The sequence below is a fragment of the Phocoena phocoena genome, chromosome 17 (genome assembly GCF_963924675.1).
Source record: "Phocoena phocoena chromosome 17, mPhoPho1.1, whole genome shotgun sequence".
Classification (NCBI taxonomy): domain Eukaryota; kingdom Metazoa; phylum Chordata; class Mammalia; order Artiodactyla; family Phocoenidae; genus Phocoena; species Phocoena phocoena.
Genome location: NC_089235.1, coordinates 80,904,192 through 80,919,341, shown reverse-complemented (window position 1 = coordinate 80,919,341; position 15,150 = coordinate 80,904,192). Strand labels below are relative to the sequence as shown.

At 53.0% G+C, this 15,150-nt stretch overlaps 1 protein-coding gene across 2 annotated transcripts; it reads left to right on the top strand.

The window, feature by feature from the left end:
* Nucleotides 1–1,872: 1,872 nt before the first annotated feature.
* ZNF250 (zinc finger protein 250) lies at nt 1,873–13,155 on the top strand. 2 transcript variants are annotated; one of them, XM_065895303.1, is made up of 5 exons: nt 1,873–1,914; nt 2,116–2,242; nt 2,349–2,462; nt 4,119–4,181; nt 11,831–13,155. In XM_065895303.1, exons 1-5 carry the CDS (start codon nt 1,873–1,875, stop codon nt 13,153–13,155), a joined length of 1,671 nt encoding a protein of 556 aa, XP_065751375.1. The 2 variants fall into 2 exon arrangements, with proteins under 2 accessions (XP_065751375.1, XP_065751374.1); XM_065895302.1 differs by having other exon boundaries at nt 2,101–2,242.
* The last annotated feature ends 1,995 nt before the right edge of the window (nt 13,156–15,150 follow it).

Sequence of the window (15,150 nt, the reverse complement as noted above, 5' to 3'; positions counted from 1 at the left end):
CTCCCCCGCTTCCCCATTGCTGCGGGCAGCAGATGTTCGCCTTGCACTTGTTGCTGTTCTGAAGGGGGGAGTGTGGTCTCATTGCTCCTGTAATTTCATACACTTATTCAGCAAACATTGAGCCACTGGCTGCTCTGCTGGGGCAGGAAGGGGTGTGTGAGAGCGACGAGGCAGAGGACCTCGGTGAGAGGAGGGGCCTCGGCGACAGGGTGACATGTCCAAGCACCAGCCGAGGGGCAGGAGCCATCCCAGCCAAGGGGCGGCCCGGGCAGGGTTGAGCAGCCCCAGGAATGGTATAGGGGCGGGCTGGGGGTGGCCTTGGAGCCGAGAACAGTCACTGTGTTCCCATGGTGGGGCAGGACAGGACGGTGCTGCCGCGGCCCAGGTTCTGGATCATACGCAGGTTCCAGATCAGCTGGGGCAGAACCGGGTGGAGGGCGGGGTCGGTGTTCGATGTTAAGTGTCTGAGGTGCTAGAGGACACCCGTGTGGAGATGCCCGGTGGAGGGAAGGAGGTCGCCGGTTCCGCACAGCAAAGGGAGCCCCTGGACTCCACTGGACGTTCAGGCCTGTGCGGCGGGAAGCAGCTCAGGTCACAGGCACGAGCTCGGGCAGGAGCTGGCCTGGCCCAAGGCCTCGTGGCCGGCCACCAGCACCCACTGGGGAGGCTGTGAATGGGGCGCCTGTGGCCGGGTATGGTCAGCCCGTAGTACAAATGACTGTCCCCCTCTGCTGGGTTCCCAGAGGACCAGAGCTGTGCCCTTAACAAAGGTCGGTATCCGTTTTCGGGTGAATTCTGGGGTACTTTTATTCACTCCTTGAATTCTAATTGAAGACTCCGGTTGAAATTCTAATTAGAGTCGTGGTGCCTTTACACGCACAGACACGCACGCACACACGTTTTGGGGGAGTGGGCATTTCTGCTGGACGGAGGGGTGGGCGGTGAGGGCCAGCCTCTCTCTGCCAAGGCTTCTGCTCCCCAGAGGCAGCCACGGTCAGGAGTTCAGTGTGTATTTTCCTGAAAGTTGTGTGGTAAACGTATTCATCCACTGGACGTTTCACAAAGAAAGTGAGGTGGGGGCTCCCTGACATGCTCCCCCAGAGGCCCACAGTGTGAGGTGAGGCGTCCTGCTTGGGGAGATGCCTGCCTGAGGGGGCTGACCTCATTCTTGCGTCGTTTTTCCCCGAGCAATCTGCCTGCTGGGCTTCTGTGTCCCTGTTGCGGACCCGCCTCGGCCTCCAGGTGATGTCAGCCCCATCGCCCTGCCAGGGGAGCTCTTGGTCCCCACTTCTGTGTGGCAGTTGGGGGGTGACAGATAGCTTACTTGGCCTGGCATTTCCCCAGAACCTGCCCACTGTCGGGCCTCCCTGTCAGGTGCTCAAACCAAATCCCTGGGTCACTCTGGACTCCCACCAGAACCCAACCCCCGCTGGAGCCGCCACCGGGGCAGGACCAGGCGTGGCCAGGGCATCGATGGGCCACAGGAGGGCCTGGCACGGGGTCCCCACAGGAGTGCGGCCCTGGCAGGACTGTCCACGCCCAGCCTCTCTGGAGGCGGCCAGGCCCGGTGCCTCCCTGGATGACAGCTTGGCTCCTGTGAGGACGCGCTCACCCGGGCCTGTGTGCGCACTGCAGGCCGTGCCAGGTGAGCTCGGCAGACGGCCCACTGTCCTAGGGGTGCACGGCGTCCCCAGGTGTCTCAGGTGGGACCTTCCTGGGCCCGAGAGCTCGGGGTCCATCTGTGCGGCTCTGGGACTGGAGTCAAAGAGTTCACAGGGGGCCCAGCTGGGCCTGTCATGTGCTCCCTGCTCTTCCTCAGTCCCACAGGCTCCTCCGATTTCCATCTTCCTCAGATACCCCAGGGACCAGGTGATGGCAGCGGCCAGGCTCCTACCGCCACCGGCGGTGCCCCAGGTGAGTTACCCCGAGGCCCGCGCAGCGCCACGCCTGGGGCTTCTGGTGGCAGCCTAAGCATCACTGCATCCTGGATGCTGTGGCCCCTTCCTGTCACTGCCCCGCATCCCTGAGCCTATCCCCACACCCCCATGCTGCTTGCACCCACCTCATCTCGGATGGAGACACTCAGTCGACCTGCAGCAGCCCCTGTCATTCCAGGCCAAGGTGACCTTCGAGGACGTGGCCGTGCTCCTCTCCCAGGAGGAGTGGGACCGCCTGGGCCCTGCTCAGCGGGGCCTCTACCGACATGTGATGATGGAAACCTATGGGAACGTGGTCTCCGTGGGTAAGGCCCCTCTGCAGGCCTCGTCTGTCTGTGTGCTCTGCCCAGGGCGGGGTTAGGGTGCTCACAGATGCTGTGTAGACAAAAGCCCTTCCCTCCCCATGAGCAGGAATTCCAGGATCCAAGCCCGAGGTGATCTCGCAGCTGGAGCGAGGAGAGGAGCCGTGGGTCCTGGACAAACAGGGAAATGAGGGGCGCCGGGGCCTGGGCACTGGCCGCTCAGGTGAGTGGGGAGCCGCCTTCCTGCACCAAGGGCTGAGCACCTGCGAGTGCTGATGGGAAGTGGCCGGAGTGGCTTCCTTCTGGGGTCTTGATTTGGCAGAGGGACCCTGCGGGCAGGTGGGGCCAGGCAGGGAGTGAGCACAGAGGCGAGTGCAGCCTGGTGGTGGGTTGGGCCCAGGCAGAGCGGGGAGAGCACCCATGGTGACCGGGCCCCTGCCGGTCCCCGTTCTGATGGGACATCCAGAGTTGGAGGGATACCTGGTTGGTTGAGGGAAGAAGGAAGCACCCTCAGTGTAGAAGGGAAGTTTCTTAACCTGGTAGGTAGTGGTGCCGGGGCTATTTGAGATGGGGAGCCTACCATCCACGGCCATGTGGCGCCGTCCGGCCGTCCCACCCAGAATAAGGCAAGACAGACGGAACACAGCAACAAGGTTGAAGCTACAGAACTGGAAAGAAGTCGTTGAAAACCACATGATTTTCTCTTGTAAGATTGACTAGAATTCACAAGAGAGTTTGCTAGGTACAGAATCAGTTTTATTTCTATTTATCAACACCAAAGGTGTGATTTTTTTTCTAGTTTTATTGAGATATAATTGACATGACATTACAAGTTGAAGGTGTAGAGCATAATGATTTGACTTAAATATATTGTGAAATAATAACCACCATAAGTTTAGGTAACATCCACCATCTCATATAGGTACAACAGCAAGAGAGAAAAAACCTTTTATAAGATGTGATTTTCTTAAAGATAATATTTACAGCAACATCAGAGAGGTGATGTGTCCAGTAGTTAATCTAACAGACGAAGTACCAGACTTTATGGAGGAAAGTGTAGAAGGGAGGGTGCTGGCAGACGCGTCCAGTCCTGAGGGCAGTGGCCAGCAGTTGCTTTAGGGCGGGGTGGGGGTGGGCGACATCCAGTGAAGGACGAGGACAGGAGTCTCAGGGAACCTCAGCCAGCCTGCCCTGCAGGACGTGGCCCCTCTGGCTGTGAGGACAGCACGGCACCAATCCCATGGCTGCTCCACTCCAGGTCTCTAGGTACTGTGTGGAGGGGCACCAGGTGTTACAGACAGCCCGCCTCTTACTGACCCGCAGAATCAGGTGTCCTCAGAGAAGCAATGACTTCACTGGACCCGGAGGAATGCGATTTTCCAGGGAATGTAGGAGAGGCACAGCACCATGTTGAGCAAATCTCTGACTGCAGCTGCAGGGCCAGGAAACAGCTGCCCCACCAGGCCTGGGTCCCTGGTGGACCGGCTGTGCTTTCACCTGATGGAGGTCTTGAGACGAGTGCCCTTCAGATCTGATGCCAGAGAGACCGCTGTTCTCCAAGAGCATGGTGGGTTGGAGAGAGAAGCTTCCACACAGAAGCACCTGCTCACTCTGCCCCCCACCGCAGGCCCCAGAGGACGGGGTCTGAGAGGTGAGGGGTGTGCACAGAGCAGGAGCTGCCCGCTGCAGCCCGGGCCGCCACCATGTGCCTCAGCCTTACTGGCGGCTCCTCAAAGGGAGAAGCGTGTGCGCCTGCCTGGCCCTGCTGTCTTAACCCAATGAATTGCACTTTCGTCTTGTAACAGCAAATGAGAGGATTTTCCACTCTTGGGAGAGGCGTTGGTTTTGTTGTCCCTTCAACTCTCTGTTCCTTTTGCAGACAACTTCACGTGTGACCACATGACAGCTTGTGCGCAACAAGACAGCACGTCCTGTCCCTGGGGTGAGTGTGTGTCTCATCTTCTTTTCGATCCAGTACAAAATCCCTGACGTGTCTGGCCCGTGGTTCACAAGAACACGAGGAGGTTCCCAGGCTGCTGTGATGCAGAGCGTGTGTTCTCATTACACAGCACACACAATCTCTACAGAATGCCGGTGGGGGGGGTTAAATTAAAAAATTGGTTTCGATGGACTTGCTTTTTCCCCTTTATTTGTCTTGTTGTTGCTGTACACTTGAAACAACGATGAAGCTGCCATCCTGAGAGTGTGGGGCAAGAGGCAGCCCATCCCCGCATTCATGGCAGCCTGGGTCTGTTGTGCGCTGTGTTTGTGCCAGGGATGATGGAGGGAGTTACCTCCTGAAATGTTCAATTATTCTTCACCATTAAAGTTGTCTTTCTTGTCTTGTTACTCTGGCATCAGGCCAGAAGCCACCCATTCAGGAAGCTTCAAACATTAGAAGTGATACTTTTCCATGCAAATGAGTCATTATTTCTTTGACCTACCAGCTTTACTCTGTGATGATGAGGCTTATAAGTGAAAAAAAAGGAACTAAAACTTGTTTTCCGCTTAAAAAAAAACATAGTATAAGTTTTTAAGAACATGTAAAAACCTTATTAAACAGATGACAGTGAATGCAGATACTTAAATGAAGAACCTACTGAATACTGTTAGCATTTATGAGTATAGTGCACACCTAATAAATAAACTGCTCTGAAGAGAATAAAATATGAAGAAACACCCAATAAGAAAAACGGGCACAAAACTTGAACAGGTTCTAATAGAAGAGAACCAACGGAGAGGCCAGATGAGAAGGTGGCAGCCACCTACAAGCCAACAGAAGAGGCCTCAGAATGAAATCTACCTTGCTGGCACCTTGATCTTGGGCTTCCCAGCCTCCTGTTGTTTAAGCCCCCCAGTCTATGATACTTTGTGAGGACACCAAGCCAACTAAGATAACCCCAGGATCCCTGCCCTCTGATCCCTGGTCTACATGCCCTGCATAATCCCCAGGACTGTGGTTATGTGTTTTATGATTAGGTTATGTGAAATGGCACTGTTGCCTTTAAGGAACAGAGAATGCTCTAAATCTGGGTCTAGAGGTCAGAGACAAGTCAAATTCAAAGCAGGAGGAGGGAATTCCCTGGCAGTCCAGTGGTTAGGACTCAGCACTTTCACTGCCTTGGCCCAGGTTCAGTCCCTGGTCAGGGAACTAAGATCCCACAAGCTGCTCTGTGTGGCCAAAAATAAATTTATTAATTAAAAAAAATTTTTTTAAAGCAGATGGATTTGATGCATCATTGCTGCCTTAAAGATGCAGGTAGGAGGTAGGAGCAGAGAGTGACTCCCAGGCAGCATCCAGCAAGGAAATGGTCACCTCGGCCCTGCAGCTCCAAGGAGCTAAATGTTGCCAACAATAAAAAAGAGCTGAGAAGTGGATTTATCCCCTGAGCCTTCACACAAGATTTCAGACTGGCTGACACTTTATCTCAGCCTTGTGATACCCTGAGCAGAGAACCCATCCCCGCCATACAGAATCGTGGCCTACAGAACTGTAAGCTAATAAATACAGTTCCCAGTGCTCACACAAGGCTGGGAACACTGTCTCTTCCCACCAGCAAGAGTGGAAAACCTTGTAACTCACAAGGCATCATCAGGTAGACTACTGAGTAGGGTCTTGCCTCACTAATTGGGGGGGAATAACCTTAAACACTGCCCTGGTCAGATCGAACAGAGTTGAAAGGCAAGAACCATACAGTTTCCAAGTAACTTAGCCACATATTAGAACAAAGCTCAATAATGTTTATAAAAATACAGAAGTATCCAGCACCAAGCAAGGGGAAATCCATGATGTCCAGCATCTAACCAGAGATACAAAGAAGCAAGAAAATACAACCATGATTAGAAGAAAAACCAGTCAAGTGAAACTGACCAGAAATGACAGGGATGATAGAATTGGGAGACAAGGATATTAAAACAGAATAAGTTCCATATGTTCAGGGAGCTACAGGAAAAGTGTATTAGGTAGAGGCATGGAAGATTATTTTTTTAAACCCAAATCTAATTTCTAAAGATGAAAACAACGATGAGATGAAAAATTCACTGAGTAAAATTAGTGGCAGATTAAACATTGCAGAAGAAAGGATTAGTGAACTTGAAAACAAAGGCATGGAAACTTTTGAAAAGGAAACAGGACAAAGGCTAAAAAAGATTGAAGAATATCGGTGAGCTGTGGGAGAACCTGAAATAGCCTGATATATATCATTGATGGGAACAAAGCAGGAAAAATACTTGAAGAAGTGACAGTTGAAGTTTTTCCAAATTTGATGAAGATTATAAACTCAGAAATCTAAGAAGCTCAAGGGACCCTATGCATAATAAACATGAATAAAATTACACTAAACCACATCATGATTAAATGTTGACAACTGGTGACAGAACATTTTAAAGGCAGCCAGAGAAAAAGACACATCGCATAGAGAGAAGCAGGGGCCAAAGGCAGACTGACAGACTGTCCCTCCCTCCCTTCCTCCCTCCCTCCCTCCCTTCCTCCCTCCCTCCCTCCCTTCCTCCCTCCCTCCCTTCCTCCCTCCCTCCCTCCCTCCCTCCCTTCCTCCCTCCTTTCTTCCCTCCCTTCCCATGGGCTCCTTAGTTGTGGCATGCGTGGGGGATCTACTTCCCTGATCAGGGATTGAACCCCGGCCCCCTGCATTGGGAGCGTGGAGTCTTATCCACTGTGTAGGCGGCCACTTTCTTGCTGTGTGTTCACTTGAGTCTCTGTGCCTGAGGAGACATAAGGACACTATTCTCATCACTGCGGCCTGCCCTGATGACCTCAACTAGCCCTAAGCGCTTCCCAAAGGCCCCACCTCCAAATACCATCACACTGGGGGTTAGGGCTTCAGAATACGAATTTGGGAGGACACAAATTTTCAGTCCTTAACAACTTCCCTGTTCCTTCTTCTCCAATTTTATGATACTGTCCTAAGTTTTATATATGTTGTAAAACCACAATATGTAACTACTGTTTTTGCTTTAGACAGTTGCCTTTTAGAGTGACTTAGAAAACTTTTTCATAGTCTTTTATATTTACCTTCATTTTAACCATTTCCAAAAACTGTCATTTCTTTGTGCGATTCCAAGTTTCTGTCAGGTATATTTTTTCCCCATGAAGAATTTCCTTTAACATTAATGTGGATTTCATGGTTGGGAACTCTGTCCATTGGTTTCTTTCTTTTCAAAAAAGTATCTTTTTTTTTTGAAAGGTATTTTTTGCTGGGCACAGAGTTGTAAATTGACAAGTGTTTTCCTCTCAGCACTCGAAGGATGTCCGTGCATTGTCTTCTGACGTGAAGGTTTCTGATGATGAGTCTGCTGTATTTCTTACATTGGTTCCTCTGTGTTCTCTGTGGTTTTTTTTTCCCTGTAGCTGCGTCTAAGATTTTCTCCTCTTTGGTTTTTAGGAGTTTGAATAGGAAACATGTTTATGTTTCTTTGATCTTGGATCCGTGTTTTGATATCATCCGTTATTGTTGGAAAAATCCCAGCCATTATCTTTGCAGATGTTTTACTTCCTTGTCCTCTGTCTTCTCCTGGGATTCTAACGACGTGCAAGTTGGGCTGTTCAGCATTGGCCCACAGCTCTGTTTAGTGTTGTTTTTATTGTTTACTGTTCATTTTCCTCTGTGTTTCAGTGTGAATAATTTCTGTTGACCTATTTATAAGCTCCCTGGTCGTTTCCTCAGCTGAGTTGAGTCTAGTGAGCACATCAAAGGCATCCTTTACCTCTGTCGCTGTGTCTTGTGTCTGATCACGCAGGTTGTTCCAACACACGGGTCACCTCTGAGCCTGGCGTATTGCTGCTTAGCGTCTTGATTGTGTGTGTGTGTGTGTGTGTGTGTGCGTGCACTCACACAACCTTTTCTTTTTTGGTATCTCTTACTTTTTTATTGAATGTCAGCCATCACTCATGGGACAGCGAAAGAGGCAAACTGTCTGGAAGCACAGCCTTTCCTGTTCAACTTAGTGTGAAAGGCAGAGTCAGTTCAGTCAGGAGCTGGGCTGGGTTCTTCTGTGCCCATAGTTGCCTTCAGGGCGCCACCAGATGCAGATTCCACAGGCACTTCCTCATGCAGGGCGGGGGCGCTCAGTCTCCCGTGTGTCTCTGTACCTCAGAGGCTTCCTCCACCCGCAGTAGCCTGCTGTGGCTTGTTGCTCAGCACTTGTTAGACGTGGGGAAGCGGGGATGGAGCAACCCCTGCTGTCCTGGTCCGTCCTTGGGCTCAGCCCTCCCCCAGCTGAAGGAGGTTCTAACTGTCTGGGCCCAGGGTCCTTTCCTGACCCTTGCCCACCTCCACCCCCCAAGCACAGGGTAGTCTTCCCTTCCCCCAGCCCTGATTTTCATCTGTCCCCAGAGTGTCAAGTTTGCTTACCCTCCCCCAGTGACTCACAACTTTTGTTCCGTAGAGAAGGCTCCCCCCTCTTTCAGACCTGAACCCCCAAGGGAGGCTCCCTGTGCTACTACCCCCAGGGGCGGTCCATAGAGCTGCGCCCTCGTGTCCATGCTCCCAGGGGCTCGTTGTCAATCTGTTGAAGTTTTAGCTGGAGTCTCTGAGCCTCTTGTGTGGTGGCCCTGCCTTCCATCTTCCTCTCACCCTCCCTTCAGCCGTGGGCCATCCCACACACCTGTCTCCATTCAAGCACCTGTCTTTCCCTAGATTTCGCCTCAGTTGGTTATTTTTGTGACATTAGTTCTGTGATGGATTCAGAAAAGTTAAGATTTTGTAGATTGTCTAGCTTTTTCTTGCTGTCGGGGTGGAAGAGATGCTCTTTCCAGGTTTCTAGCCCCTGGGGGAAAGCCGTTAACAAAATGATATAATAATACGTGTTGTCTTAAATAATATAATAACGACATTAATGGTAGAAGAACATGGGAATCACAGCTAGATTGGTCAGTGCAGTCATGAGACTTCGCCAGATTGAGGTTGTGTTCTTCTGAGGGTCCCGGGGAGGGGCCCCCACTGCCTCTGATGAAGAGGCAGTGCTTGGAAGCAGAGGGCAGTGACTGTTTAGCAACTGGAACAAGGGCTTGGACACTGGGGTTGGAAGAGGAAGAGAAGAACAGAAGAGGGGCTTCCCTGGCAGTCCAGTGGTTAAGACTCCGCGCTTCCAATGCAGGAGGTGCAGGTTTGATCCCTGGCCAGGGAACTAAGATCCCACGTGGCACATGGTGCGGCCAGAAAACAAGGGAATCAGAAGAGAGGCGTGGGTCCTGAAGGCCCCCGGCTGCAGGGGGAGGAGCCAGGCTCCGTTCTGGACTTTGGACGTGGATGTGCTGGTGGCCCCTCCAGATGAAGCAGCCTGGCTGCAGGCAGACACCCACCTGAGCCCTGGAGAGCAGTGTGGGTGGGGAAGCCAGGATGTCCCCGTGTCGGGGGCAGCTGAAGCTCGGGGTGGGGCCCCAGCCTCTACACCACTGTGGGGGCCCCTCGCCCTCAGTGTGACTTCTTTAAGGAGCTCTGGGTAAGTCTCCCCAGCCCTGGTCCTGCCTCTTCCGAGATGACCCTCTGCTGAGGGTTTGCTGCAGTCGGGCTGCCTCCATCCTTTATTTTTTTTGTTTTTTTTTGCGGTTTTTAACATAAATTTATGTTTTTGTTTTTTGTTTTGTGGTATGCGGGCCTCTCACTGTTGTGGCCTCTCCCGTTGCGGAGCACAGGCTCCGGACACGCAGGCTCAGCAGCCATGGCTCATGGGCCCAGCCGCTCCGCAGCATGTGGGATCTTCCCAGACCGGGGCACGAACCCGTGTCCCCTGCATCGGCAGGCGGACTCTCAACCACTGCACCACCAGGGAAGCCCATTTATGTTTACTTTTGACTGCGTTGGGTCTTTGTTGCTGCCCACGGGCTTCCTCTAGTTGCGGCGAGCTGGGGCTACTCTCCATTGCGGTGCGCGGGCTTCTCGTTGCGGTGACTTCTCTTGTTGTGGAGCACAGGCTCTAGGCACGCAGGCTTCAGTAGTTGTGGTGCACGGTCTTAGTTGCTCCGTGGCATGTGGGATCTTCCCGGACCAGGGCTGGAACCCGTGTCCCCTGCATTGGCAGGCGGATTCTCAACCACTGCGCCACCAGGGAAGCCCCTGCCTCCATCCTTTTGCAAGAAGTATTAGCATTTGGTATGTCTAAGTCCCTCCAAGGTAACCATTTCCTGGATGTCACAAGACATCACAGGTCAAATCAAGCACATGTTGACCCCATTGGCACAAATCTCTTTCCAAACACTTCAGTCAAAGACTACCTTAGAAGCTCCCTTGCTTGGTGGAGGGACTGCTTGGGTTCCGAGCCCATTATTTTCCAAGGGTCCTGGTTGGGGTTTGAGGGAGCCCGTTGCACAGCACCTGTCTTCTCAAACCAAGTTCTGAGTGAATTAAGAAGTAAAACTTATATCGCAATAATGCTGTTACCACCAAAAAAGAAAAGAAAAGCTGATGGGACTTGAAAATATTCTTACTACGGAAAAAGCAGTTTGGTGACAACATGCCTGGTTGCCATTCAGTATGCTTCCTAATCAGAAACTCCAGAAAGACCTTTAACCACCAGATTCAGGCAGAGAGGGGCTTCTGGGTCTTCACTGTGAAGCAGAATGCAGGTCCCCTGAGCTGAGAAGTCCCAGAGGAGGGGAGGGAGAGGCAGGCGCCACGGGCACGCACATTCGTGCCATTCTAGCTCGTGATCTCCTGGTGTTTCTGGGATAGCATTTGTCAGTCTGCTTTCCCCAAGGGCTGCCGGCCCTGGCACCTGTCACAGGCCCCAGGAGTGTCCTGTGTGGCAAGGGAATGAGAGTTCCCTCCTCGGATCTTCCTCGGCCCCCAGGGCTTCTCACGCTGGCATGTCCCTCAGCGACCGCCGTTTTTAACACTGTCCCCAGCGAGGCCTTTGGGAAGCTAGAGGCAGCAGCACAGTGGGTGCTGAGATGGCCACTGGGAGGATCGTGGGAGAACTGGCTCCGTCCTGTCCCCCATCTCGTGCCATCACAACCCTGCCTCGGGCCAGCTCCACCTGCTGAGTGTCCTTGATGGACATTGCTCTGAGCAGGCCGTCCTCCAGGACAGTCGTGTCCCCTGGTGATGTCAGTTCAGCGGCTCTGTCTCCGAGATTTAAAAAAATGTCATTGGCACCCCCTGCTCCGCCCACTCAGCCTACAGAGCCCCTGACCTGACTGTAGAAACATCCCCTGGCGTTCTCTGCCACCCTCACTGATGCCTGAAAGCCCTGTCTTGTCCCCCAGGGAGCAGTCTTCTGGACACGCACGCAGTGCTCACGCATCTCCCTAGCAGCCCCCTTCCCACCCACCACGGTCCTAGGTGTGGTCCTGCCTCGATTCCACCTCCAATGGCCTCTGGACACTCCAGGGAGGGCGGGGCTGGGGTGGCAGTGGGCTCTGACCTCGTGTGCTCCTCACAGGGGCCCTCGGACTGGAGCCGGCCTTCTCTCCAGCCACACGGTTGGCCTGGGCACCTTTTGTGTCACCTGCTGGTGGCTTCTCAGCCACGGGCATTCAGGGGCCTCCCTGCTCCAGTGAAGCGCCTTCAGGGCGACAATTGCTCTGCAGTTTCAAGTGCGTTTAACACACTCACTTTGGTTCTGTTTTTTCAGGATGTGAAAACACGGAGCGGGACCAGAGCAGAGCCTTGAGTCTGAGGCCGCTCACTTCACAGGAAGCACCAACGGCTCTGAGGAAAACACCAGCCGAGTGGAGCGACCAGGGAAGCTGCGAGCCCGAGGAGAGCTTCTGTCTGAGTCCCAGCCACACCGGCCCCCCTGAAGGCCGGGCCTTGAGTCAGGGCATGCCTGTCGCTCAGCGACCAGCCGTTCCTGGCGGGGAGAGACCCTACCGGTGCGTGGAGTGCGGGAAGTGCTTTGGCCGGAGCTCCCACCTTCTCCAGCACCAGAGAACCCACACCGGAGAGAGGCCCTACGTGTGCGGCGTGTGTGGCAAGGCCTTCAGCCAGAGCTCGGTCCTCAGCAAGCACAGGAGGATCCACACGGGCGAGAAGCCCTACGCGTGTCACGAGTGTGGAAAGGCCTTTCGAGTGAGCTCAGATCTTGCTCAGCATCACAAGATCCACACGGGGGAGAAGCCACACGAGTGTCTCGAGTGTCGCAAGGCCTTCACACAGCTCTCGCACCTGCTCCAGCACCAGCGCATCCACACGGGGGAGAGGCCCTACGTGTGCGGCGTGTGCGGGAAGGCCTTCAACCACAGCACCGTGCTGCGCAGCCACCGGCGGGTGCACACCGGGGAGAAGCCGCACGCCTGCGCAGAGTGTGGCCGCGCCTTCAGCGTGAAGAGGACGCTGCTCCAGCACCAGCGGGTCCACACCGGGGAGAAGCCCTACGCCTGCGGCGAGTGTGGCCGCGCCTTCAGCGACCGCTCCGTCCTCATCCAGCACCACAGCGTGCACACGGGCGAGAAGCCCTATGAGTGCAGCGAGTGCGGAAAGGCCTTCCGGCACCGCTCCACCCTCCTGAACCACGAACGCATCCACACCGAGGAGAAGCCCTATGGCTGCTACGCATGCGGCAAGGCCTTCGTGCAGCACTCCCACCTGACCCAGCACCAGCGGGTCCACACCGGCGAAAAGCCCTACGTGTGCAGCGAGTGTGGCCACGCCTTCAGTGCCCGCAGGTCCCTGGTCCAGCACCAGCGGGTCCACACGGGTGAGAGGCCATTCCGCTGTGCACAGTGCGACAAGGCCTTCAGCCTGAAGGCCACGCTGATCGTGCACCTGAGGACCCACACAGGCGAGAGGCCCTATGAGTGTAGCCGCTGCGGCAAGGCCTTCAGCCAGTACTCGGTGCTCGTGCAGCACCAACGCATCCACACAGGCGAGAGGCCCTACGAATGTGGGGAGTGCGGCCGCGCCTTTAACCAGCACGGCCACCTGATCCAGCACCAGAAGGTACACGGGAAGCTGTGACCTTGGCCGCACGCGAACCTGCACTTGGGAACTTGGGCACCCGGCCCCAGGAAGCCTCCAGTCCAAGGGAGGTGCCCGTCGGCATCACCAGTATCACTGAGAAGGGAAGCACTGACATGTCTCTGGAAGAACTTCAGAGGATGCCTCATTTTTTTCTCTCAACTTCTTGAGGTTACACTGCAGAGTAATTACACAATTGTAGAGAATTTTGGTGAAGACAGTTACAATTCATTATTTAACATTAGTTTATTAGAGGTGAGGAAGTAAAGGAAGTTACTGTCACAGTAAAACTTCCTCACACCCCAAATAGAGGGTTTTTTCTTAGAACATTATATGCCTTTTTCCTAAACTCAACAACTGTTCTGAGTATTGCACTTAAAATTAGAATGTTGGACGATATTTTCAGTATTCTGTTAAGCACTACAATGCTGTGTGGATAAAACGACATAAAAAAGATTGTCACTAAGTGTCGTGATGTATTATGGCTGAAAATCCTGTGTGTGTGGAACCACTTGTTTTGTATGAAAACCGGGTGGCAGGGGGGTGGGGGGGCGGGACTCTAAAGATTAATTAGTGAGAAATGATGTAAATTTAGAAAACCCTTTATCTACTCCTTTAACTTTTCAAGATCAGAAGGGAGGTCCTAACTTATTAGTGAAGATTCAACTCAAAAATGGATCTTTTCCTCAAAACCTGTGCACAGAAATCATGGGATGTCTTGGGCTTCTGGGCCCATGTAGGCTTAGGAGGCCTCTTCACACTCAGAGCCCAGACCTTACAGCTGCTACACCACGTGGGTGCCTCTTTATACACTATGATGTTTCCCAAAAATAGTGTTACTAAAAAGACAGTTCTTCGGCACATACTTTTTTTTTTTTTGCGGTATGCGGGCCTCTCACTGCTGCGGCCTCTCCCGCTGCGGAGCACAGGCTCCGGATGCATAGGCTCAGTGGCCGTGGCTCACGGGCCCAGCCGCTCTGCGCCACGTGGGATCCTCCCGGACCGGGGCACGAACCCGTGTCCCCTGCATCGGCAGGCGGACTCTCAACCACTGCGCCACCAGGGAAGCCCCTGGCACATACTTTTAAAACAAAATTCTCAAAAAGCTTTTTGTTTAATCTTTCTGATATTTCTTTTGCTATGACTGAGGGTTTTCTTTCATTTTTTACTCCTAGTTCCAAGAGAGTCTAGTATTCATTGTCGTATACTGTAATCTAGTTTATTCATAATTTTTAAAAGTTTTTTCTCTCTATTCTCAGGAAAAATCAAGGACCAGAGTGTTGATCACTTTTTTTTTTTTTTTTTTGGCTGTGTTGTGTCTTGGTTGCTGCACGTGTGCTTTTCTCTAGTTCTGGTGCGCGGGCTTCTCATTGCAGAGCACAGGCGCACGGCCTTCATTAGTTGTGGCACACGGGCTCAGTAGCTGTAGCTCTTGGGCTCTATAGCACAGGTTCAGTAGTTGTGGCGCACGGGCTTCGTTGCTCCACAGCATGTGGGATCTTCCCAGACCAGGGCTTGAACCCTTGTCCCCTGCATTGGCAGGTGGATGCTTAACCACTGTGCCACCAGGGAAGTCCTAGAGTGTTGATCCTTAGGTCCACAGCAATCACTGATGCAGGTGAAAGCTTGTTTTCCCCTCTCTGCAGGCACTGCTGAGAGGAGCTTACATCACTCAGGTGTAACATGAGAGAGGAACTGAGATCACAGGGAAGCTACCAAACTTTTTGACTCACTCAGTCCATGACTGGCATCTGACTCCCAGTGCTACTCAGCTGAGCCCACCACTACTCAGGACACAATTCCTAATCGTGTGGAAGTCAGAGTAAGAAACAGTCATGTTCCAAGACAAGGCTGCCCACTCTCACCGCCTCTATTCAACACTGGAAGTCCTCGCCACAGCAATCAGACAAGAAAAAGAAATAAAAGTCATCCAAATTGGAAGGGAAGAGGTAAAGTTGCCATCATATGCAGATGATCTGAATACTACTGGGTGGG

What these genes read in the sequence shown, in the direction of transcription:
- ZNF250 (XM_065895302.1), top strand. Translation starts at nt 1,873, where the DNA reads ATGGCAGCGGCCAGGCTCCTACCGCCACCGGCGGTGCCCCAG. An exon ending in CGCCACCGGCGGTGCCCCAG is followed by an intron (nt 1,915 to 2,100) that starts GTGAGTTACCCC and finishes GACCTGCAGCAG; the next exon opens with CCCCTGTCATTCCAGGCCAA. An exon ending in TGGGAACGTGGTCTCCGTGG is followed by an intron (nt 2,243 to 2,348) that starts GTAAGGCCCCTC and finishes CCCCATGAGCAG; the next exon opens with GAATTCCAGGATCCAAGCCC.